General features: G+C 42.0%; 1 protein-coding gene across 5 annotated transcripts in view; it reads left to right on the forward strand.

The window, feature by feature from the left end:
* Positions 1–27351, forward strand: part of TAOK3 (TAO kinase 3) — a 227603-nt gene that overhangs the window by 138900 nt on the left and 61352 nt on the right. For all 5 annotated transcript variants that reach the window (XM_040416023.1, XM_040416022.1, XM_040416020.1 and 2 more), the window contains one exon: positions 19751–19987. In XM_040416023.1, coding sequence (XP_040271957.1) covers positions 19751–19987 — 237 coding nt within the window. The remainder of the gene's footprint in view (positions 1–19750; positions 19988–27351) is intronic.

Raw genomic sequence — 27351 nt, forward strand, 5'->3', positions numbered from 1 at the left:
CCTGCCCCATTATCCCTTCCCCCACAGAATATTGGTAGTCTTTAGGGTATGTTCATACAGTTAAAATCTGCCACTGATTTAGCAGCTGAAAACAGGCATTTTCAGCTCCGTTTCCCCACTGACTTTAATGTTAAAAACTGTACCTTGTGCACACTGTAAAATAGTAGAGGGGTTTTTAGTAGGTGATTTTAAAAACACATGAGAAGTGGCCTTTTAGTTCTTGGAAGCAGTTTGATTGAGTATTTCACTGGAAAAGTAGAGAAATCTCTACTAATACTCCTGTAAAAACGTCTCTAAAACCTCCACCAAATTAGAAATCTGCCACCAAAAAAGAGCTGTTTTCAGCTGATAATCTGCTACAGATTTTTCTGCCGCTGAATTTGCCATGTGAATTTAGCCTTAGCCTTCCAACATGGTGGCTTAGTGCAAAGAAGTGTAGTAGGTATATTAGAAGAGGCAGGAAATGACCTATTGTTTAAGACCACGTTTTTATGTTTTAACATGATTTTAAATAATTTTTCATGTCAAAATCTGTAAACAAAAACCATAAAATACTGCAGTTTTCGCACTGGCCGCAAAGCATAATATTAGGCGCCACTTCTTGGTCTGTACAGATCACTTTACTGCAGTTATCTGCTTATCTGTCATTCTAATCCTCCCTGTAATGATATCACCTCTGTGTATAGATGAGACAAGATCCACCATTCACAATAAGTGATTGTCAGAGCTCATCTATTCTTTCCTTGTACAATGACCTCTGTACAGATCACAGAGCATGCCCAGAAAACGGTCCCATAGAAGTCAATAAAGACCCCTCCTGACCATTGTGTCTATGGACCATAGGGGTGCCATAAAGCAATTTTCTTAATGCTTTCTAAATCCTATTTAGAACAGCTCAGACAAGATGGCCGCCCCCATAATCATGTTCAGGAAATAGAATTTAAAAATCTTCAATCAGAAAATAAAAACAGATGTATTACTGGATTATTATCTGGTTTTATCTGGCAGAATTCATTTTTGGTGATACATTCCCTTTGAACCACCTCCCCACACAATTCTTGTAGTCCCTGGTATACCTGTTCCCAGCTGTTGGACAGTGTTGGATGATTTCTACTTAAAGGGGTTGTCCGAGATTTGTTTTATTAATTTGGACAAGCCCACCAATAGCCTAAAATCACAAATTGTGGTATACGTATCCTTTTTCTTCAGCACTGTTCTCTGTGGCACTTGTCTAGTCCTCCTGCAGCTGCTTGTTTACAATCTGCAGCACTTATTTGTCAGTATATGGCATGCAACCGCTGCAACCAGTCACTGTCCTCAGTGGTCTAACTCTGAGATGAACTTCCATACACCTGCACATCACTGTTCACATCGCCAGCAATGTGATGTGCAGATTTACAGAACGTTGCCACTGTAGCCAATCACTGCCCTCAGCATTAGGGCCCATTCACACGACCGTATGTACGGATCCGTAGCCGTTCCGCAATTTTGCGGAAGGTCTGCGGATCCATTCATTTCTATGGGCGCTCAAAAGATGCGGACAGCACACTGTGTGCCGTCCGCATCCGTTATCCCGTACCGCGGCTCCGCAGAAAATATAGAACATGTCCTATTCTTATCCGCAATCGCGGACAAGAATAGGCATTTTCTATTATGGTTGCGGACATGTGCGGTCCGCAAATTGCGGAGCACACATGGCCGGTGTCAGTGTATTGCGGATCCGCAAAGCCATACGGTCGTGTGAATGGGCCCTTAGACTGCTGTAGACTGTGATTGGCTTGTGCCGACAGTTTGTAAACAAGAAGCAGCAAGAGGACCAGACCAGCATTTCAGAGAACAGCGTTAAGGGAAGGGGTGAGTATATCATGTGTTTTTTTTTTTTTTTTTTTTTTTTTTTGACAATTAGCGTATTTGTCTGAGATTTTTATTTTTTGGTCAACCCTTTTAAATACGTTGCTGGGGCTGTTGAACTCCTGAATATAATAGAGAAGACTTCCTGAGAGCTCAGCAGTCCTGACAGAGTATTTAGGTAAAACGTTGCTAGTGCACAAAGGGAGTGACAGTCTGAAAATAAAAAGTAACGATCTGGACCACCTGATTTTGGCACAATACTGCTGCACGTTTCAGCCCACCCTTTTTCCATTGTGTCTCTTGTTTAGTGAGGCACATTAAAGTATCTAAAGCACATAGTAAATGTAGCACAAGGCATGTAAGCCAGGGTTTCTGCACAAACTTAGCTACTTTGTCATCCAGCTCTTCTGGAAGGATAGCCCCTTTACCTTCCTGAAAATGGAGGGGTATCTGATACAACCATCACAGTTTCCCATTATAATGCACTGCACCTACAGATGAAAGCATGGTATAACACAGATGTGGTGCGTTACATTGGGAGACACTGGTAAATCGGATAGAGCGAGTGTTTTTAGGAACAGAGATACAGGGCTGTCCTCCAAGAAGGTGTAGATGACAAACGGGCAGTGAGTCACAGTGGAGAACAGGGCAGACTATGAAAGAACTTTAGCAAAATTGTATGCCAGAGTTCTGGAATTTTTAAAAGTCACGATTTTTGAGTAAGCAGTATTTTGCTCAAAAATGTGAATTTTTTTTCCATTTTCTAACTGCTCACGCCATTTTCAGCCATCTTAGCCCAACACATCATCATTTTCGTAAAAAGCTGCTGTGAGTTTTAGATGAAATCTACATCCGGCCATAGATTTCCGTTTGTGATGCATTGATAGACGTGCCACTCTTAATGCATTCAGCACATTTTACTCCAACATGATTTACGTCTTTCTACAATCTTTGTAAATCCGCCCCTATGTGTTGGTGCAATAAGTTAGTTATTGTGACAGTACAGAAGTAATACAGACATTTTTTTTTTAACATGTAAGATTGTCCATTTTATTTTGGTGACTAACTTTGGTCTGGAATCCAGGTCAGTGTGAAGTCTTTCTGTTAAGATCTAGTTTAATGTTTGTTAGGCTTAGTTCACATCAGCGTTCAGCCTTTCCCGTCTCCTGCTCCGTTATAGGAGCAGGAGAACGGAAAGTACGGATTCGGCACATAACTGAGCCGAACGGAGCCTACGGACCGCATAGACCCCCATAGACTATAATGGGGTCCGTTAGGTTTCCGCTCAGAAGATGATTTTGGAGCGGAGACAAAAGTTGTGCATGCAGGACTTTTGTCTCTGCTCCAAAATCATCTTCTGAGCGGAAACCTAACGGACCCCATTATAGTCTATGGGGTCTGTAGGCTCCGTTTGGCTCAGTTATGAGCCTAATCCGTCCTTTCCGTTCTCCTGCTCCTATAACGGAGCAGGAGAACGGAAAGGCTGAACGCTGATGTGAACTCTGCCTTATAATGGTAGGACTTCTAGGTCCTTCATTCTCAGAGGATGGCCTTTATAGCCTTTTGTCTTTCTCTTCTCTGCCAATGTGAGTTGCGCAAAGCTTGTGAAAAGCTAAACTGCAACATTGCTGTGTGCAAGGTCCTGGAAGGGCTATAGAGAAGCTGCAGTGTGGATTACTTGGATGGGTGGGTCACTTTAAGAGGACCTTTCACCTTGAAAAACATTGTGAACTAAGTATGCTGCCATGGAGAGTGGCGCCCGGGGATCTCACTGCACTTACTATTATCCCCGGGCACCGCTCCGTTCTCCCGTTATGCCCTCCGGTACCTTTGCTCTGTAAGTTATAGTAGGCGGTGTCTTCCCTTGTCCTGTGGGCGTCTCCTCTCCTAGGCTGCAGCTCTGGCCAATCGCAGCGCACAGCTCACAGCCTAGGAGGTTTTTTTCTCCCAGGCTGTGAGCTGTGCGCTGCGATTGGCCAGCACTACAGCCCAGGAGAAGGAGACGCCCACAGGACAAGGGCAGATACCGCCTACTATAACTTAGTGAGTGAAGATACCGGAGCCTATAACGGGAGAACGGAGCGGCGCCCGGGGATAATAGTAAGTGCAGTGAGATCCCCGGGCGCCGCTCTCCATGGCAGCATACTTAGTTCACAATGTTTTTCAAGGTGAAAGGTCCTCTTTAAAGGCTATGTACACCTTTTGGGAGCATTTTTATTATTTTTATTGCATTGTACTCCTTTTTAAGCTAAAAATCATTTTTTAAATTAGCCTTAATTACAAATATGGAGCCCTTTTTTTTTTTTTTTTTTTTCCCTGTACAGGGCCGGGATGCTCTAATAGAGGGGTCTGAATTTTCTCTGTGCTCCGTCAGGTAGCTAGCTAATCTGACGGGCTCCTTATCTCTGCTCTCTCACATTTTATAAATCAATGGGGCCCACAAAAAGTATGGGATGCACATGTACACAGGGGCTCGTTTATTAAGACCAGCAGTTTCATTTATAAGGGCCACGCTGCCTTTTCGCAATCTGTAAGTAAAGTGGCCTGAGCGGGGAAAAAAATCACAGGTTTTGCCACAAAATGGCGGCACAATCTGTAACTGATATACTCCACAAAACTGGCATATATCGGTTCATAAATTAGCCCTGCAATCCATATTTACATATCCTGATCTGCGATTTTGTGGACCGGATACGGTTGTGTGAATGCCCCCTTACTAACCTGTCACCTCCCTTCTTTGAGGGCAGTCCAAAGTATTGACAGACATGCCAAAATCACCGCTTTGTCACTTATCTGATAAAGTATTACAGCTGCTGAGAATTTGCAGTTTAATGTTGGCAGCGGTGGAGAGTCACGTGCTCCCAGAGAAGAGTCCGGCTTAATCATGAGCTTATGCTGTCTCTGCCCACCTGCCGATTCTTTTTTTTATTTTTATTTTTTCTATAAATTCTCTCCCCAAATATTCCCTGTGAAATAACCATTCAAGACAAGCCTTTGTCATAAGTATGTGGTGTCCCTGTGCCTCCTAAATATTTATGAAGATGATCAACTGTTACCATTCCCCTTGTCAAATTGATGTGTCCCACCTCCATCTATTTGGACTCGATTGAACCAGGCAATAACTTGGTTCACTAATTATGTACTTAAAGGGGTATTCCAGTTACGTAAGTTATCCCCTATCCACAGATCATTTGAACAATCATTATGCATCACCTGTCTTGTGGATAAATAATTTTAGTGATGACCCCATTTAGAGGCGATGGCCACTTTATCATTATTTTCAGTGATGTATATGAAATAGCATTTTAAAGGGGTTCTAAATCCCCTTAAAAGTGACGGCCTAGTCTTAGGATAAGTCATCTCTATCTGATCTGCCTCTGGAGCTACACTAAGGCAGCTGATCGGTGGGGTGTCGGATAGTGATAGCCTATTCTAAGGCTACATGCACACGACATGTGATGGACGTGTTGTTTTTTGGTTTTGTTTTTTACAGCCATCACACGTCTGTTTTAAGACAAATGGTAGTCCATGGGGTTATTCACACGGCAGTTTTTTTTAACTGCCAGTGAATAACGAACGTCAAAAAATAGATCCTGTTCTATCTTGACAGTTTTTTTCACTGACCGACTGCCCCCATACAATTGAATGGGTCAGTTTTTAATGTCCGTTTCTCAGAAAGGCATCAGTGAATAAAACGTCTGTTTAAAAACCGACAGTTTATCCAATTTTAACTGACTTTTTTTTTTTTTCCCCCCACTGTTGTGTGCATGTAGCCTAAGGATGGGCCCTCACCTGTGAAGGGTTAGACACCCCCTTAAGTCACTTACTGAAATATTGTTCTTAGGAAATCAGCACCAATGTCCTAATTTGTAAAGCGCTACACCCTTGTTTAGTGCAGTGGTCTTTACTCCCAGCCCTCCCGCTATAGACTGACTATAGGCTGCCTTTAACAGAAATCTATATTATGGAATTGTTTTAATAGTCAATGAAAAATATAACTACAGGTTCATTATGGAAACATTATGAGCAAATCAAATGATGAACTAGATTCTGACTAAGAAAGTGAAGTGAAATTCCACCTTTTGGAGGCGGCCTACTGTGTAGGGTCATTATGCGCTGTTACCTAATAGTATGCATTAGTTGAATCCCCCTTTGCAAGTGGGGCTGAGTTGAGTAACGGAGAAGAAGATCGTTAAAATTCAGTGCAGCTGCTCTTCGAGCGCTGTCAGCAAAATACAGGTGGTGTTTACAGTGCCTGCGTTCTGTGAATGGGAAGAACAGAGGGGCTGTTGTGATGGCTGACAGCACACTGCGTCAGCCGCTCTGCTGTCTGCTCGCACAGAATACGAACGCCGTAAATGATGCATGTTTGCTGCAAGGGGCTCAGGGCTGCCGCTGCAGGAAACATGTAGTCCCACTGCTGCACGCTTTAGTTATCTGGAGCACACTAATAGATGTATGTCAAGAAAATTTTGAATGCGATTTCCAAGATCCAAGAAAAGGTGACCCGACCTACTTTTAAAGGTTTTTTGACGACTAAAAAACATTGGCAAAAATGTAAGAATAATAAAATTCTCTGTTTACCTGGCTTAACTATTCCTCGCTGTTGCTGTTTGGGTCTTTCCCCCACCACCGCAACTGTGTATACCCCTTCGTAATGATGTGTCGTCATGGGCGTATACTAGCCAGTCACAGGCTGGTGCGGTGACTGGTCACCCATAGTGGTGCCCCAGCATCGGCCCGTGATACGTCATTCCTATGGACGATGTCAGCAGGTGTGTAGCTCAGCTAGCAGTGGTAACATTTTGCCAACCGAGTCAGGAGAAAAGTTTTTGTGATGTTGGACTTTTTAGAAAGATTACATGCTGTACTGCGCTTGGGTCATTGAGGTAAATGGCTATGTACGCCCAGGGTCTGTAAACTGAAAATGGCATATGGTAACAGTGGTAGTAAACCCACAGTCAAAAAGTGAATTGAAGATTTCTGTAGTTTGTAGGAACAAATTGGCAGTGAGAAGTATTGATGTTTAAAGGGTGTGTCTTCAGAAAATGACATATTGTTAAAGATATATATTTTTTTTAGTTTCTTTTTTTTAAAATCTTAAATGGGTCCGCAATTCCAGAGATGCGGAACGGAGTCACGGAACACCGGAAGCACTACGGAGTGCTTCCGTGGTGTTTGTTTCCATTGTTCCGCACCGCAAAGAAATGACGTCCTATTTTTTTTGCGGTGCGGACAGACCACGGACCCATTAAAGTTGAATGGGTCCGGCCCACTGCACGGATGTTGCCCGTGCATTGTGGTGCATGAGGCCTTAAGCTGACAGATCTACTTTTAAAGAGAACCTGCACGTTACTCACAATCCAAGGTAGCGAATGATCTGCTTGTATTGCAATATAAGGAGAGACTTCCTCCCCATTCTGGAATGGCGGTTGAGTAATATAAGGTCATGTAATGCTTCAGATGTTCGCTACCATTGCAGGTGAGTCAGATTGTACACAGCTGTCATTGATGCGTCATCTTTCACTATAGAATGTAGTGATCTGTTTTATATTCATTCAGCTGGTTTCTTTTCAGGTTTAGTTAATAACACAATGCAATTCAGACAGACATATCCGTTCCAAGTGGGCAAAATAATCTGAATGCCGCATATCGTCTGTGCGATCACTGCTGAAAATGTCCACTGAAGCAGTCTTACACACTAAGGCCATACATGAGTATGGGTAGAAGTCTGTGATTGTGAGTAGAAGTGCATAGGTATTAAGACTTTCATACGTCAGTGTTTTGGTCAGTGATTTCCATCAGTGATTCTGAGCCAAAACCAGGATTGGCGCCTACAGCTATAAGGTATAAGGGAAAGTTCTGCACCTGGTCTTTGTTTAGAATCGCACCTGGTTTTGGCTCACAATCAATGATGGAAATCACTGACACTGAATAATGCATTACAGGTGTAGCTGTATGTCATCAGTATCTTATCAGTGGGGTCTGACAACTGGGACTCCCGTCAATCAGCTGATTGAGAAGGCAGCGGCGCTCCTGTGAGCACCATGGCCTTTTTGCAGCTTTTCCTAGGACGAGTGACGTCATGTTCATCGGTAACGTGGCCTAGGAGCAGCTCAGCGCGATGCCAAGCACAGCCGCTATACAATGTAAGGCACTGTGCTTGGTAAGCATGGAGAAGGCCGTGGCTTCCCCTTTAACCCCTTTCACGCCCAATGACGTACATATAAGTCATCGGACTGGTCTTTAAACATGGGCCCGATCGCTGGCGCCATAGCCGTGGGTGGCCGTCTGTTTCTTATAGCGGACACCCGTGGCTCATGTGCATAACCGGCAGTAATGCAGATCGTGGACGTTTAATGCCTCAGATGCCGTGGTCAATTCTGAGCGTGCCGATCGGAGGAGCCGGAGTGTGTGTGCAGCAGCCCGTCTTTGTGAATAACAGGAGGCTGCTGCACAGTATTTCCTATGGTGCCCTTGCCTGTAATAGGGCTCCAAAGGAAAGTAGTAAAATAATCATAGACTCTAATGCAAGTGCATTGGAGTCTATGATAATAGCAATCAGATGATTGATTGTTACAGTCCCTTATGGGAACTAAAAAGTGTAAAAAATAGAAATATAAAAAAAAGGTTAAAAAATAAATAAATAAAAATTCAAATCACCCCCCCCCCCCCCCCCATTCTCCCAAAATAAAAATAAAAGAACTAAAAATATTTTTAAAATACACATCATGGGTGTGCAAAAACGCCCATAGTATAAAAATATATTTCCCATACAGCAAAACGGAAAAAAGAGTCCAAATGGCCGATTTTGCCGTTTTTGGTCGCTTAATTTTCTACAAAAAAATGTAATAAAAAGTGATAGTCATACACAAAAAAAAAAATACACAAAAGTCATACACAAAAAAAGTGATGGTCACACCCCAGAATGGTATCAATGAAAAGTTCAGATCGCCCTGGAAAAAAATTAGCCCCCATACAGCTCCGTACACATAATCGCAAAAAAAGTTATAGGGGTCAAAATATGGCGACAAATAAAACATATTTTTTCCCACTTTTTTTTTTAAATAATTGTCACTATCAAAATGCAAGAAAAACTATACATATAAGGTTTCACTGGATTCGTACTGATCTGTAGAATAAAAGTAACTGGTAAGTTTATTGCACATCAAACTTCGTAAACAGGGTGGATTTGATTTAAATCAAACTGATTTAAATCACAATTTAAATCACTAGTCAGTAAGGCTTGATTTAAATCATAGTTTTCTACATAAAGACTAATTCTTGCTGGTATAACTTATAATATGCAAGTAGATGAAGATTTTTAGAATAACAACTTTTCATATTAGTTTGATTAGGTTGATTCTGCATTCATAGGTTTGTAGAAGTTAGGATTAAGATATTTTTCTCAACTCTGTTCATGTTATAAAATTTTTGCTGTGAAGAGGCATGTGATCTCTGCTGAGTCAAATTCAGTTTTAAGAACTGCAAAAGTAAACCAAGCATCTGTGATAATATCTTGTAGGGAGAGAAACTGACCAATAATCTTACAAAGACCTCTGGAAAAGCATGACATTGTGAATGGATTAATGGAATTTATTTACCAAAAAAATTACACATATAGAAACATAGAATGTGACGGCATATAAGAACCATTTGGCCCATCTAGTCTGCCCAATATACTGAATACTATGGATAGCCCCTGGCCCTATCTTATATGAAGGATGACCTTATGCCTATCCCATGCATGCTTAAACTTCACTGTATTTGCAGCTACCACTTCTGCAGGAAGGCTATTCCATGCATCCACTACTCTCTCAGTAAAGTAATACTTCCTGATATTACTTTTAAACCTTTGCCCCTCTAATTTAAAACTATGTCCTCTTGTAGCAGTTTTTCTTCTTTTAAATATTCTCTCCTCTTTTACCTTGTTGATTCCCTTTATGTATTTAAAGGTTTCTATCATATCCCCCCTGTCTCGTCTTTCTTCCAAGCTATATATGTTAAGGTCTATTAATCTTTCCTGGTAAGTTTTATCCTGCAATCCATGTACTAGTTTAGTAGCTCTTCTCTGAACTCTCTCCAAAGTATCAATATCCTTCTGGAGATATGGTCTCCAGTACTGCGCACAATACTCCAAATGAGGTCTCACTAGTGCTCTGTAGAGCGACATGAGCACCTCCCTCTTTCTACTGGTAATGCCTCTCCCTATACACCCAAACATTCTGCTAGCATTTCCTGCTGCTCTATGACATTGTCTGCCTACCTTTTAAGTCTTCTGAAATAATGACCCCTAAATCCCTTTCCTCAGATACTGAGGTTAGGACTGTATCACTGATTTTATATTCCGCTCTTGGGTTTTTACGCCCCAGGTGCATTATCTTGCACTTATCAACATAAAATTTTCGTTTCGCCAGATTTTTGACCTTTCCTCTAGTTTTCCTAAATCCTTTTCCATTTGGTGTATCCCTCCAGGAACATCAACCCTGTTACAAATCTTTGTCATCACAAAAAGACACACCTTACCATTGAGGCCTTCTGCAATTTCACTAATAAAGATATTAAACAATATGGGTCCCAGAACAGATCCCTGAGGTACCCCACTGGTAACAAGACCTTGGTCTGAATATACCCCATTGACTACAACCCTCTGTTGTCTGTCCCTCAGCCACTGCCTAATCCATTCAACAATATGGGAGTCCACGTACAGCCTTATTCTACATAATTAAAAAACTAATCTTTTATTTCATGATGGAATAACCTTTGGATGGTAATATATTTTTCCTCCAAAAAGCATTTTATATCAAAAAAATAAAATTATTTTTTTATTTATTTTTAATCATTGATTTTTATCCACCCTGTTCATAAATAAACAGTTTTTTTTTTTTCTTGTTTTTTTTTTTTTGCAATTTCACCCCATTTGGATTTTTTATTTCCTGCTCCCTACTAAATCATAAGCAATATTAAATGGTGATGTTGGAAAGTACAACTTGTCCCGCAAAAAACAAGCCCTCATATGGCTATGTGAACAGACAAATAAAAAAGTTATGGCTCTGGGAGGGCAGGGAGCGCAAAACGAAAAAAATAAACACAAAACAAAACGCCTCTGGGGGTGAAAGGGTTAATCACTCCCCTTTAATCACTCTCCATACACTTCAGTGGACGTTTTCCTTACACAAAAAATAAGAAAGTAGTGCATGATGCATTTAATATATGCCTATACATTATATCTTCATGTCGGTGCTCATAATGCTTAACAATGGCTCCATGTGTGAAAGTAGCCTAAAATGGGTATTCCGAACACAGACATTATAGATATGTCCATAAGATGAGCTATATATGTCTGTAAGGCTACTTTCACACTGGCGTTTCTGGGTCCGCTTGTGAGATCCGTTTCAGGGCTCTCACAAGCGGCCCAAAACGGATCAGTTTAGCCCCAATGCATTCTGAATGGATAAGGATCCGTTTAGAATGCATCAGTTTGGCTACGTTTGGTCTCCGTACTGCCTTTGAGGCAGACACTAAAATGCTGCTTGCAACATTTTGGTGTCCGCCTGACAATGCGGAGCCAAACGGATCTGTCCTGACTTACAATGCAAGTCAATGGGGACGGATCCGTTTTCACTGACACAATATGGTGCAATTGAAAACGGATCTGCCTCCCATTGACTTTCAATGTAAGTCAAAACAGATTTTTTTGTTTGTTCATGGTAATGTAAACGGATCCGTTCTGAATGGATACAAGCATTTGCACTATAGGTGCGGATCCGTCTGTGAAGATACCAGACGGATCGGCACCTAACGCATGTGTGAAAGTAGCCTTACATGTGAGTACCACCTCTTGGATCTGCCGATATGTGGTGTATGGGGGTCCTCCAACTCGCCTGATGAGAAGGGGGCTGCCGCGTCCAGGCAGAAAATAAATGGAGAAGTGGGTATTTGTGTGTGGCTTTCTCCATTCAATCTTCAGGGAGTTACCGAAATAAGCGAGCAGATTTGCCAGGCTGTTTCCGTAACTCAGGAATTGTTAAGATATACAGTCTGCTTATCATGCATCTTGTCAGGAACAACCTAAATATGTTTCATCTTCAACCCATTGACATCTCACATTGCAGAGAATTCTGCAGCAATACTGTCACTGGGCTGTGATAACACTGCAGCAAAGTTTTATATAGTAGAGAGCAGAAGGCAAACAAACCAGTTCCCATTGTGAATAGAACAGTGCTGCTTCTAGGGCCCACCAATTTTAGTTAATTTTTTTTATGGACTTTAGTTGGGAAACACACAACCCCCAAGTTGCATGTCCCATTTTCCCATGAAACTGCTGCACCCAGAAGAGGTGTAAGCAAGGCCTGTGGGTTTATGATACTTTGCTTTATTGAAAAACCAATTGTTAAAATGTACCTAATCACTAGGGCTCATGCACACTGTGGTTGGGTCCGCATCCGATCTGCGTCTTTGGACCTATTTACTTCAACAGGACCACTCCGTGTGCTATCCGCACGTCCATTCTGTGCCGTCCACAACATTATAGAACATGTTCTATTATTGTCCACAGTACGGACAAGGATAGGACTGTTCTATTGCCGGCCGTTCTGTTCCGCAGAATGCACGTGGCTGGTATCGGACTGCAAAACAGCTACTGGTCGTGTACATGAGCCCTTATACAAATGCAGTGAAACCACTTCAGAAGACCTCTTCTTTGAGAAGACCAGTCCATTATGGATAAACTCATTTTATATTGTTGTATTCTTATAAAAAATAATTTTACCGAAATTCCACTTTAAATGGTACAATTCAAAATGTGTCATGTGATCGGCATGTAATAGAGGCTAAGTTATGATAAGGGCCCCTCTAGGGTTGAAAAATCACCAAAATCGGATAATTGAACATTTGGTAGGAATATTTGGAGATTAGGAAATTGGAAGTCTTGAGTTCTCTGCAAGATTTTTGTTAATTAGCCAGATACAACATGGGCTATTATTCAAGAATAATGCTGAAACTCTTGTGTGTGTATACCGGTTTTAATTGATGTGGCATATGGGCCTGCTGCCATCTTGGCTGCTTCTTCCCCCTCTAATGTGGTTCCCCAAATACAGCCTACATTTCCCATCATGCCTCTGGCTCTTCAGATACAAAGGGCTGTGAAGTCTCAGCACACTGCAGTTGCTCTGCTTGGAGTATTTTCTTCGGCTAATTTCACACCTGCGGTGTGAATTCCAGCAGGCTGTTCTGGCAAAGAACAGCCTGCCGGTATTCAATGCATCCGGCACTGCCGGATGCAGACGGAATGTCTGCCGGCTACATTGAGTATAATGGGGCCCAACTGAGATCTGGCTGCATTCCAGCAGACAGTCTGGAGAATTGGCCGGACACCAACTGTTTGCTAAGGTTTGTGTCTGGCTAATTCCCGGCATTGTCTCCTTAAACAGCCTGCTGGAATTCATACCAGAGGTGTGAAACTAGCCTTTGGAGAGTGATGGAGAACTTCTGTCCCCTCATACTGCAGAACATCAGTGTATTCCTATGTCATATAGCTTCAGCCTGTTTCCCCTGCCCCCTGCTTGGAATAGATTACTCTGTTAATTCTTAGAAGCAGCAAACAAAGTGAAGCAGCATCTTGTAGAAATACTTTGCAGATTTTGCACACAGGTAGGATAGTACAGGCAGGTAGTGTAGGGCTACTTTCACCCTTGCGGTGGAGGAATCCGGCAGGCAGTACCGGCAAAACGTATGCCAACTGATTGCATTTTAAGACTGATCAGAATCCTGATCCGTCTTAAAAATGCATTGCAAGAACGGATCTGTCTGTCCGTTTGTCATACGGACAAACGGATCCGTTTCGATTTATTTAATAATAAAAAAATTCACATTTTTACCGCTCGGCGCGGATCAGGCAAGTCTTCGTTTTTTTTTTTTTTTGTCCCGAGATAAAACCGTAGCATGCTGCAGTATTATCTTTTGCCTGATCAGTCAAAAAGACTGAACTGAAGACATCCTGATGCATCCTGAACGGATTGCTCTCTATTCAGAATGCATGGGGATCAAACTGATCAGTTCTTTTCCGGTATTAAGCCCCTAGGACAGAACTCTATGCCGGAAAAGAAAAACGCAAGTGTGAAAGTACCTTTAGTCGGGTGATTTATAGCTCTGTCATTAATTATTGTATGGCCTTACCTGTTATATCACTACACTCTTGGCCTCTTATATAGGGCATAGGTCTTCAGTAGCACTCTACTTGGTGGGGACGGGAATTCTCTGGGAGCTGCCAGGAGGGACCTGATAGAGGCTGATGTAATCCTCTAGTTAACAGGAAATCCTCCACACATGGAGGCTGACATCCTGTCTACACGGGAGAGCAAGGACAGGACTGGTGGTAAAACTGATAATCACGTGGCAGAGCTGCCTGTAATGAAGGCAAAGAGTATATGGGACCCCAGGAGGTTGAGGTCATGGTGTGGAAAATGCTGGCTTTTTGGGTGCTGTGGGTTTTTGTGTACGTTAGTGGTAGAGATTTGCAATGAGGGTTGTTTAGCTGGTAGACATAGGTTCTGAGGAACAGTTTAGGCAGAACTATAATGAAAGCGCTCAAACAACTAGATGCAACATATCAAAAAAGCTGACATTGCTAGAATATTGCTAGTTAGTCAATGTACAGTTGCAAGAAAAAGTATGTGAACCCTTTGGAATTATATGGATTTCTGCACTAATTGGTCATAAAATGTGATCTGATCTTCATCAGTCACAATAATAGACAATCACAGTCTGCTTAAACTAATAACACACAAAAAATTAAATGTTACCATGTTTTTTATTGAACACACCATGTAAACATTCACAGTGCAGGTGGAAAAGGTATGTGAACCCTTGGATTTAATAATTGGTTGAACCTCCTTTGGCAGCAATAACTTCAACCAAACGTTTCCTGTAGTTGCAGATCAGACGTGCACAACGGTCAGGAGTAATTCTTGACCATTCCTCTTTACAGAACAGTTTCATTTCAGCAATATTCTTGGGATGTTTGGTGTGAATTGCTTTCTTGAGGTCATGCCACAGCATCTCAATCGGGTTTAGGTCTGGACTCTAACTGGGCCACTCCAGAAGGCGTATTTTCTTCTGTTTAAGCCATTCTGTTGTTGATTTACTTTTATGCTTTGAGTCGTTGTCTTGTTGCAAGACCCATCTTCTGTTGAGCTTCAGCTGGTGGACAGATGGCCTTAAGTTCTCCTGCAAAATGTCTTGATAAACTTGGGAATTCATTTTTCCTTCGATGATAGCAATCCGTCCAGGCCCTGACGCAGTAAAGCAGCCCCAAACCATGATGCCCCCACCACCATACTTCACAGTTGGGATGAGGTTTTGATGTTGGTGTGCTGTGCCTCTTTTTCTCCACACATAGTGTTGTGTGTTTCTTCCAAACCACTCAACTTTGGTTTCATCTGTCCACAGAATATTTTGCCAATACTGCTGTGGAACATCCAGGTGCTCTTGTGCAAAATGTAAACGTGCAGCAATGGTTTTTTTTGGACAGCAGTGGCTTCATCTGTGGTATCCTCCCATGAAATCCATTCTTGTTTAGTGTTTTACGTATCGTAGATTCGCTAACAGGGATGTTAGCATATGCTAGAGACTTTTGTAAGTCTTCAGCTGACACTCTAGGATTCTTCTTCACCTCACTGAGCAGTCTGTGCTGTGCTCTTGCAGTCATCTTTACAGGACGGCCTCTCCTAGGGAGAGTAGCAGCAGTGCTGAACTTTATCCATTTATAGACAATTTGTCTTACCGTGGACTGATGAACAGCAAGGCTTTTGGAGATACTTTTATAACCTTTCCAGCTTTATGCAAGTCAACAATTCTTAATCGTAGGTCTTCTGAGAGCTCTTTTGTGCGAGGCATCATTCACATCAGGCAATGCTTCTTGTGAAAAGCAAACCCAGAACTTGTGTGTGTTTTTTATAGGGCAGGGCAGCTGTAACCAACACCTCCAATCTCATCTCATTGATTGGACTCCAGTTGGCTGACACCTCACTCCAATTAGCTCTTGGAGATGTCATTAGTCTAGGGATTCACATACTTTTTCCACCTGTACTGTGAATATTTACATGGTGTGTTCAATAAAAAAAAATGGTAACATTTAATTCTTTGTGTGTTATTAGTTTAAGCAGACTGTGATTGTCTATTGTTGTGACTTAGATGAAGATCAGATCACCTTTTAGGACCAATTTGTGCAGAAATCCATAGCATTCCAAAGGTTTCACATACTTTTTCTTGCAACTGTATGTATAAAAAAAGCATTGCTGGTGTGCTACACTGGACATACTCCGATGCGGATCTGACAGTGATTCACCTTATGCATCGCAAAAGGTGATTTCCAGTGTAGAAATTGACATACTGGGGATTTCAAATGCACATGTCAATTACTGCAGGCATTATTTCTGCAGCATCTATTTAGCTACTACTGTAAAATTCTGCAGATATTCCACCCTCAGTTTTACAGCAGACATACCGCAGCGTACATGCCCTGTGTGAACGTACCCTTAATGAAGTCTTGCACTCTAAAGGCCTGAAGTAGTGCCATCTGTAACACCCAAATCCAGTGAGCACCATGCCACGACGTATAGCAGTATGTAATGTTCTGTGTGCTGTCAGTGCTGCTGCATGCTGTCTCACTGTCCACCAGCATTTTTTTTTATAGTACATGTGCGAATTGATTTAGAGATTACTAGTGTCGGGACTATTAAGGCGGGTTAAATCCGCATTATATTCTGTATTGGATCCTAATTCTTTATCATTTGAGACTTTTGTTTAGCGTAGTTAATTCTTTGGACCTTCTGATTGCTGTGGCATGGTAATGCTCAGGTTTTTTTTTCTCCCTCCTCAAAGCTGCAGTGGAGAGTCAGGGTAAGAGCCAATAATGCATTTTACATTTGTGCTTCATCCATGTACACATGCGAGGTCTAGAGACTGTTCACTTCTTGTCACACCAGCCTATTATTTCCTGACTGCAATTGTCCACCCTTTAAAAGGGGGTGACTATATAAAATGTAGTTGTTTTTTTTTTTGTTTTTTTCTTCTTTTTTTTTGTGGTCTCATGGAGTGCAGTACTCATCCATTCAAAGTTAGAAAACCTTCAGTTTCACTACTGTGCACTGGTCGTTCATGCATGCCTAAGATCACAGTGGTTAGACGCATGCCAAGGGTGCTCATGTGACTTCAGAATTTGACATTTTGCCTCCCCAGTCATTGGTGACTGAATGCGGGCTTGTTTTCCCATTGATTATCTCTTGCTTCTGAGGAGGCAACCCGGAAGTACTGCAGATGTGTTTAGCGTGCTCACTGAAATGCATTACTGAATGCAAAGATTGCACCTTTCCAAAAGTAAGCATGTGGTTTGCATAATCATTTATTTATTTTTTTGTCAATTGCATCCACTTTTACACAGTTTATTGAAATATATTTTAAATGTAAGGGGAGATATATCATCTTTCTGCTTACTTGATGGCCGAGAGGATAGCCATCCATGCACATTAGACATCTGTTGGCCAAATGCTAGTTCAGCCACAGCTATGTCTCCTTGCCCCTCATGCTGGGAGAGGGGAGAAAGCCTCAGGTAGTGACTTATCTTTCTGGGATCAGGCCGTTAAAATCCAATTGTCCGGTCCTCATCTCCCCTGACCTCTTCCTTCAGGAAAGTCAGGAGGTCCTATACACATTTAATGGTCAGTTGGTCCTGCAGAAATTTGTGGTTTCTGCCTACATTTATCTAATATGTATGGCCAGCTTTACTCAAAATATACCGCATTTTTCGCTTTATAAGACGCACCGGATGATAAGACGCACCCCATTTTTTTCATCAAACCTCATATCAAATCCTTAGATCAGAACCCCATAAATATTAGGACATCACATTAGACCCCCATATCAGCCCTCCATGTCAGAACCCCATCAGCCCTCTGTCAGACCCCCATCTGACCTCAAATTAGCCCTTTATTTCTGACCCCATTAGACCTCAAATCAGCCATTTATTTCTAACCCGCATCAGACCTCAGATCAGCCCTTTGTTTCTGGCCCACATCAGACCGCAGATCAGAATAAAATAAAAAACTCTGTCTCTCCTGCGCCGCGGTTCATCTTCGGCAGAAGTCACTCTCCCCTGTCTTCTCCAGCCCGCGCTGCACTACGTCCTGACGCTGTACGGGGTCAGGACAGTGCAGCGCCGGCCCCACCAAAGAAGACCAGTGAGGGTAAGTACGAGAAGCGCTTACAGTGCTTCTTCCCTGGTCTCGACACCTAATACATACTAGTGAGTGCTTCCATAAGATGGGGGGAGGGGGGTGCGTCTTATAAAGTGAAAAATATGGTATAAACCTGTCATTCACCTGTAAACATGCACCTTCAACCAATTGTGCGTGTTATTTCTGTGAGCGAAGGTTTGTAAGGCACGGGTCCTCTCGAGCATATAGGAATGGAAGAGAATTGGGCAAGAATAGAAAATCTAATATGGCCTCTAGCTACACAGTTTATAAAGTTTTTAAAGGGAACCTGTCACCTCCAAAAACCATCTGAAGCCTCCAGCAGTACTTGAGTAGCCAGCAGTGTGTTTCTGACTATTGTTTTGTTCCTGAAGGCAGATGCGGCAAAAGCTCTGAAAAACGTTCCTTTATCCCCTGCTGATGCACTTCTCTAGACATGCTTGAAGTCAAGAGGGTAGCGGTCTCCTTGCTTTATGTCTAGGTAACCACACACCCTTCCCTGCCCCTTCGCTATGACTGACAGCCGGCAGTTCGGCTGGCTTTGCCGAACTCTCGTGCATAAGCGCTGTCAGTCACAGGGAAGGGTGCATGGTTACCTTGACTTAAAGCAAGGAAACCGCTGCCCCCTTGACTTCAAGCATGTCTAGAGAAGTGCATCGGCAGGGGATAAAGAAACGTTTTCAGAGCTTTTGCTGCATCTGCCTTCAGGAACAAAACAATCGTCAGAAACACACTGCTGGCAGCTTCAGATGGTTTTTGGAGGTGACAGGTTCCCTTTAAGTAAGTTGCGTGTGAGTCATTCAAAGATGCAGGATGATTCTGGGGTCACATGTTCAGATTTCCGTTCGTGTTTGGGGGTCAAAAGCTGCTATTTCTTTCTCGGGGTTGGACTGCATTTGCATAAATCTGTATGAGATGCAACCTAGTAGATGGCACTACTGCTATTCATTATAAATCAGTCTTTACCAGCAGAGGTTTTTCTAGAATGGGAATAAGTTTTTGTTTTTGTTTTTCATTTACACTCGTCATTTTAGGCTGGGGCTAAGCAATATTGTTTGGTGCAGTGTGACAAGTTTGGTCCATATGAACACATTGAGTTGCATGTACATGCAAGTAAAATTGAATTCAACAATGTTCTAAAAAGAATATTAATATGGACTTCTTTGTCCATATTTTTGGTTTTGTGGATTTATGCTTGGTTTTGTGCTTGTTGGGTGACTTCTTTTGCAAAAGATGACATTGTGGTGGGCTGAAGATATGCTGATAGTAAATGGAAAGCGTGAAATTTATTGTCTTAAGTCTGTACATTGTATTTTTGCTCAATCCAGTAGTCTTGGATAAGAAGTGTACAGTATTGGATCATTTTTGTGGGATTTTGTGCTTTAAGATCTTGTCCTCTTTGATGGTTGGTCCTACTGTTTACCTTTTGTCAACCTTTCCTTGTCTTAAAGAAACCCAATGGCAAAAAAATATTGCCTAGGCTAGTGACTTGTAAAATTTGTTTTGGTGAATGTTCAGCTGTTTCTGGTTTTGAAGCCCTCTTTTATCTAAAATCTCGCCCCCGTGCCGCCTACTAACTCTAGAATTCCTCTGTTAATTTTTTCCTTAAACTTCTAAATGGATGCTAACTCTGGTTTTGTTTATAGGTTACAAGGCAGATCCATGAGCATGAGCAGGAGAACGAGTTGCGGGAACAGATGTCAGGATATAAGCGGATGCGGCGCCAGCACCAGAAGCAGCTGATCGCCCTGGAGAATAAGCTGAAGGCTGAGATGGACGAGCACCGCCTTAAGCTGCAGAAGGAGGTGGAGACTCATGCCAACAACGCGTCCATCGAGCTGGAAAAGCTTTCCAAGAGGCAAATCGTAGGCATGGATAAAGAGGTAAATGGCAGGTTTTTTTTTGTCCTAAACCTGTTACTTATACGCAAAATCTGCTTTTGTACAGTGAATTAGGTTAGACAGCCTCTTTAAAAGTAATAGGTTTTCATAATTTTTCATATGGCCAACATTATCCAGAAGCTTACAAACAGTAAAGTGACCATTGAAAAGTCAAAACAAATCAGACCTGAGGAGAGTGGTCCTTGGCCATCAGAGCATACAACCTAAAGCCCATTTTCCACTGCATGGTACCAGCTGTACCCCACTGTACTCATACCTCGTTTTCTACTGTAGAAATTGTACCCTCAAAGTAGCTGGTCATCATAGCGATGAACTGTAGCAATTAGTAGTTAAAAACCCATATCGGCCTTGTCTCACTTGGATCCTTGTCAGATGTGGTACCAAAAAAGTACCCGATACTACAACTTTTGCGTAGTGGAAAACAAAAAAGGCGTAGTAGTCAAATACAGTTGAGCCAGTTCCATGCAGTGGAAAAGTCTTAAATGGAACAACTAGAGTGACACAATGGTGCCTATTTTATCCAAGAGATGAGCCGTTGTTTAAGCATAGGGAGTATTAATATAGCTGTAGGAACTACCATCTAGTAACTGACCTTACTCGGAAATAAACAGATGTTACCTAGGACAAAACAGAGTGGAAATACATGCGACCAGGTCACAACGTGTATGATCCATGTACTGTGGTTACGTAAAACACGGGCCTCCTGGAAGAAACTAGTTTTTTAATGGCACCGTTAAAACCTGGAGTGTTAGGAGCAAGGCAAATGGTCTCAGCGGTTAGTTCCTGATAATGGGTGCAGCGTGGGAGAAGTCCTGCAAATGGGTGGATCAGAGTAGTACATCATTCACTGAGCTGAGATCTCAAGTAGTTAGAAAGATGTAATTGAGAGAGTGGAGATGTATGATGGTCCTGCATTGTGAAGAGCCTTGTAATATAGCCAGTATAACACAACTGATTGCCATGCTCAGACTGTACAGACTTTTTGGTTAGTAGAATGGCAATTGCTAGTGAGTTGCAGTAATCTAAGCCAGGAATGATTAGGGCCTCGATTTGTGTTTTGTCAGTGATGAAGTAAAGACTATGAGAGATATGATTGCGACAGGATTTGACAATGGATTAAATGTGAGGAATAAGGACAGGTTATAGTCAAGTATAACTCCATACATCAGGTTTTAGGTCAGGGGAGGACGGTGTTAGACAGAAAGGAAGTTTAGGTGCAGAGGATGATGGCGAGAAGAGAAATTGGAAAAATAGTTTGCATATGGGGAGGACATGGTAGCATGTATAGCCGACAGATAACATTTCTTTTTATGTGAGCAGGAGAAATGTCCAGGGGTAATGTATATAGTTAAATGTCTTCAGCTACTGAAAACTAAAGCATCTGATAGTCTGCCCAACTGGGATTGTGTTAAGAGAAACAGGAGGGACCTTGGAGAACCCTGACAAAGAGAGTAAGCAGAACCTGAGTTAATAGAAGACAATTTATCCTTGTTAGATGTATTTAAGGTTCGTTTTTGGACTGGAGTTGTTATGCTCACTTGCACCAAATTTATGAAAATGGCGCACTGCAAATGGTAATGTCAAACATTTGTAATGCGCTTTCTTACAGGGACTCTAAGCACAAGGATTATTGTGTGGCTGGTGCCTGGGAAGTCGGTGGCTGCCATATAGGCACTCCACCCCAACACACAATAGGGTCAAATTTGTAGTGAGCCTATTTGTATATTTTTGGAGTAGTAATAAGTTTGGCGCAAGTACAATGTATTTGTGCCTATTTCAGTGAAAGTACATGTGGAGGATGCCTGGCTTGGCGTTGCGACTTTTTGAAAAGATGCGACCCTTGAAATCCTGGCCAAATTTGCACTCCACATCTGTAAGGGGTGCAGTGCACAGAAAGTAAAAAAAATAAAAATAAAATTCATGCAACTGACCCCAGAAAGTCGCAAAGCCCCTATTTGAAGACAGAAATATAAAGTGTATGGCTTGATAAATTCCCTCCCCTTGTTTATATGCTGATCTACATGTCCACATTATAACTAATGGGCTTTATATGGTCATCAACATTACTACTGCAACCCAGTCCACCATGTTTTGTAGCTCAATTTTAGTTGTTCTTTTTAATCTTCTAATTTGACCTGTGCGTTTTGTTAAGGTTAAGTGTATTGTACACATCTTATTTAACGGGAACCTGTCAGCGGGATTTTGTGTATAGCGCTGAGGACATGGGTTGCTAGATGGCTGCTAGAGCTATGGAAACTGGGTATTGCGGATGTGCGGTGTGCTTTTGTGTAAAAACACTTATGCAAATTAGGCTACGTTCACATCACAGTTCAGCCTTTCCGTTCTCCTGCTCCATTTAGGAGCAGGAGGACGGAAAAGGCACATAACTGACGCCAAACTGAGTCAAACGGAGCCCTTAGGACCCCGTAGATTATAATGGGGTCCGTTATGTTTCCGCTCAGAAGATGATTTTTAAGCGGAGACAAAAGTCCTGCATGCACAACTTTTGTCTCCGCTTAAAAATCATCTTCTGAGCGGAAACATAACGGACCCCATTATAGTCTATGGGGTCCTTAGGCTCCGGTTTACTCAGTTTGGCGTCAGTTATGTGCCTTTTCCATCCTTTCCGTTCTCCTGCTCCTAAACGGAGCAGGAGAACTGAAAGGCTGAACGGTGATGTAAACGAAGCCTTAACCTGAGATGAGTCCTGTCCCTGACTCCCCTCAGGGACAGGACTCATCTCAAGTTAATTTGCATATGTATCAAATAAGTGTTTACACAATAAAAGCACACAGAGCTATGGGGACTGGGTATTGCGTATGTGCTAGCGGCGATCTAGCAACCCATGTCCTCAGCTATATACACAAAATCCCGCTGACAGGTTCCCTTTAACCCCTTAACGATCCATGATGAGAATGCTCGTCCTAAATCGAAGGCACTTGGCACTAGAGGACGAGCGTTCTCATCCTGCAGTCGTTTCCCCCCGCGCGCGCGTGCGGTGCCGCGATCAGCGGCAGAGATCCGGGTGTTACTGACAGCCGAATCCCTGCTGCATCCACCAGCATCGGCGATAACGCCGATGCCGGTGGATTAACCCCATATATACCTCGGTCAGCGCTGACCGCGGCATATGGGAGGTTTGCGCTCCCTCACCATCGGGTCCCCATGCTGCTGTGGCAGGGACTTGATGGTTGCCATGGCAGCCCCAAGCCATTCCAAGGCTTGGGGCCTGGCATGTACGGAAGCCTAAGAGGCCCAGCCCCCAGGCTGGGTCTCCTAGGCAACTGTTAGCGTCTTACAGTGTAAGACACTAAATAACACAACAAAGAAGGAGTGTGCAACACACCAATGTAAGGAAATAAAAATCTATTTTATTAAAGTATCAATAAAATGTATATAATGCATAATATATATAGGTAATATAGGCAGGGACAACCACAGTCCTACATCACCCTGTTATCAGCCCAGTCATATACAATGTGAAAACAATATCTCAATATTTGAAAATGTGGGTAACAGTTCATCGAGAAGATGAATAGCAGGAATAAGCAAGAGATATCTATGATAGGTGTCTAAGCCCTAACACTACTAAACTGCAGTACGGCCTGGATCCAAGTAGAACAAGTGAAAATGCCAGGTCATGCACTAAGGCCTCTTTCACACTTGCGTTGTCCGGATCCGGCGTGTACTCCACTTGCCGGAATTACACTCCGGATCCGGAAAAACGCAAGTGTACTGAAAGCATTTGAAGACGGAACCGTCTTCCAAATGCTTTCAGTGTTACTATGGCACCCAGGACGCTATTAAAGTCCTGGTTGCCATAGTAGGAGCGGGGAGCGGGGGAGCGGTATACTTACAGTCCGTGCGGCTCCCGGGGCGCTCCAGAATGACGTCAGAGCGCCCCATGCGCATGGATGACGTGATCCATGCGCTTGGGGCGCCCTGACGTCACTCTGGAGCGCCCGGGGAGCCGCACGGACGGTAAGTATGCTGCTCCCCACTACACTTTACCATGGCTGCCAGGACTTTAGCGTCCCGGCAGCCATGGTAACCACTCTGAAAAAGCTAAATGTCGGCTCCGGCAATGCGCCGAAACGACGTTTAGCTTAAGGCCGGATCCGGATCAATGCCTTTCAAAATCCGGCAAGTGTTCCGGATTTTTGGCCGGAGCAAAAAGCGCAGCATGCTGCGGTATTTTCTCCGGCCAAAAAACGTTCCGTTCCGGAACTGAAGACATCCTGATGCATCCTGAACGGATTTCTCTCCATTCAGAATGCATTAGGATAATCCTGATCAGGATTCTTCCGGCATAGAGCCCCGACGACGGAACTCTATGCCGGAAGACAAGAACGCAAGTGTGAAAGAGCCCTAAGTGGTAAGGCAGCATACCTATGAGGCTGGGACTGAAGTCAGGGCAATGGCGCTCCTCCTACAGATGTATTGTGCTGCATTGAAACAGGGATCAGACCCTGTAATGTTGAAGTCCTAGAGTGGGAAAAATAATAAAGTGAATTTTTTTTTAATATTATTTAAGTTTTACAAAAAAAAAAAATTTCAAGTAAAAAAAAAAAAAAAAAACGCCCTTTTCCAAAAATAAAGTAAAAATTAGGGAAAAGACATATAGACATATTAGGTATCGTCGCGTCCGTATCGACCAGCTCTATAAACTTATCACATGACCTAACCCCTCAGATGAACACTGTAAAAAAAAAAAAAAAAAAACTGTGCTAAATAAACATTCTTTTTTGTCACCTTACATCACAAAAAGTACAACAGCAAACGATCAAAAAGTTGTACGCCCACCAAAATAGTACCAATCTAACCGTCACCTCATCCTGCACAAAAGGAGCCCCTACCTGCCCAAAAAAAAAAAAAAAACTATGGCTCAGAATATGGAGACACTAAAACACTTTTTTTTATATATATTTTTTGTTTCAAAAATGATATTATTGTGTAAAACTTACATAAATAAAAAAAAGTATACATATTGGGTATCGCTGCGTTCGTATCGACCGGCTCTATAAAAATATCACATGACCTAACCCCTCAGATATGCACCGTAAAAAATAAAAACTGTGCTAAATAAACAATTTTTTTGGTCACCTTACATCACAAAAAGTACAACAGCAAGCGATCAAAAAGGCGTACGCCCACCAAAAATAGTCACCTTTTTTTGTTTCAAAAATGAAATCCTTGTGTGAAACTTGCATAAATAAATAAAGTATGCATATTAGGTATCGCCACGTCCGTGACAACATGCTCTATAAAAATACCACATGATCTAACCTGTCAGATGAATGTTGTAAATAACATAAAAAAAAAAAAACGGTGCCAAAACAGCTATTTCTTGTTACCTTGCCTCACAAAAAGTGTAATATAGAGCAACCAAAAATCATATGTACCCTAAACTAGTACCAACAAAACTTCCACCCTATCCCGTAGTTTCTAAAATGGGGTCACTTTTTTGGAGTTTCTACTCTAGGGGGGCTTCAAATGGGACATGGTGCCCAAAAAATCAGTCTAGCACAATCGGCCTTCCAAAAACCGTATGGGACTCCTTTCCTTCTGCGCCCTGCCGTGTGCCCGTGCAGCAATTTACGACCACATATGGGGTGTTTCTGTAAACTACAGAATCAGGGCCATAAATATTGTTTTGTTTGGCTGTTAACCCTTGCTTTGTAACTGGAAAAAAATAAAATTAAAATGGAAAATCTGCCAAAAAAGTGAAATTTAGAAATTGTATCTCTATTTTCCATTAATGCTTGTGGAACACCTAAAGGGTTAATGACGTTTGTAAAATCAGTTTTGAATACCTTGAGGGGTGTAGTTTCTAGAATGGGGTCATTTTTGGGTGGTTTCTATCATGTAAGCTTCACAAAGTGACTTCAGACCTGAACTGGTCCTTAAAAAGTTGGTTTTTGCAAATTTCTGAGAAATTTCAAGATTTACTTCTAAACTTCTAAGCCTTGTAATGTCCCCTAAAAATAAAATGTCATTCCCAAAATGAACCTAACATGAAGTAGACATATGGGAAATGTAAAGTAATAACTATTTTTGTAGGTATTACTATGTATTATAGAAGTAGAGAAATTGAAACTTGGAAATTTGCAAATTTTTCAAAACTTTTGGCAAATTTGGGTATTTTTTTATAAATAAAAATGATTTTTTTTTACTCCATTTTACCAGTGTCATGAAGTGCAAAATGTGACAAAAAAAACAATCTCAGAATGGCCTGGATAAGTCGAAGCGTTTTAAAGTTATCACCACATAAAGTGACACTGGTCAGATTTGCAAAAAATGGCTTGGTCCTGAAGGTGAAAATGAGCCCGGTCCTTAATGAACATTAAAAAAAAAAAAGTAAACAAGTCTATTAACCATCCTGGTGTCGGTATTTTGAAGCACAAGAGATTGTTTAAGAGGTTCTCCATCTTATACCTTAAATTTAAGTTAATAATTTAGAGTTCAATATCTCCTTATTCTGATGTGTATCTACGTAGCAATATTTTTGCCCATCACATGGTAGCCAAATTAGCATTAACTAAAGCTGGCCATACTAGAGATTTTAGACTGCTAAAAATGCCTATTTAGACTCTTTTCTGCTAACTATGAGCAACTTTTTATAAAGGCTCATCATTTTTCATTTGGCCAACATTATCCAGGAGCTTACAAACAGTAAAGTGACAGGCAGACATCACTCAAAAGGTTGATCTGCCATTTTGGATTTTTTTTTTTTAAGTCGATTTCAGTTGCTTTTAGTTGAAAAGTTATTCATGCTGAACAAGAGGCTTTAAAGAGATCCTCATCCCATCAATGAAAGTCCACACCAGGCCACAGATCATGCAGAAGTAGAAAGAAAAAAGAGGTAAGGAAGACCAAAAAACACCCCTAAACCAGTTAAACATTCAGTCTTCTAGATAGGAATAGCTAGGATGTTTCTTGTCGCGCTAATATTTAGCACACCACAATAATAGCTGCAGGCTTCAGAAGTAAACATCCCTTAAAATGAACCTTTCATCAGGATTTAGACCCCAAACTGCCACCAACCTGTTGCACAGGACAATGATTATCTTGTTTGTTTTGAGCAATTTGGCGAGTCAGAAAAATAAGTTTGCTCTATTCCAATGTCAAGAGTCATGGAGGAGGAGCCGCTATTTAGTAGAGTCATGATGGCCAATCCTTCTCCTGGCTTGATTGATGTCCCGTAAGCTGAGTACATTACCACAATCCACTTCTGGCAGCATCTGGGACTTTTGCAGTAAAATAAGTTGCACTGGCCTTTGCTTCATTTATTGTGAGTCAAAACCAGGATTGGTTGGAGCCTCCACAGACATAAGGTATAAGGGAAT

Source organism: Bufo bufo, chromosome 2 (assembly GCF_905171765.1).
Source record: "Bufo bufo chromosome 2, aBufBuf1.1, whole genome shotgun sequence".
In the NCBI taxonomy this organism is placed as follows: Eukaryota; Metazoa; Chordata; class Amphibia; order Anura; family Bufonidae; genus Bufo; species Bufo bufo.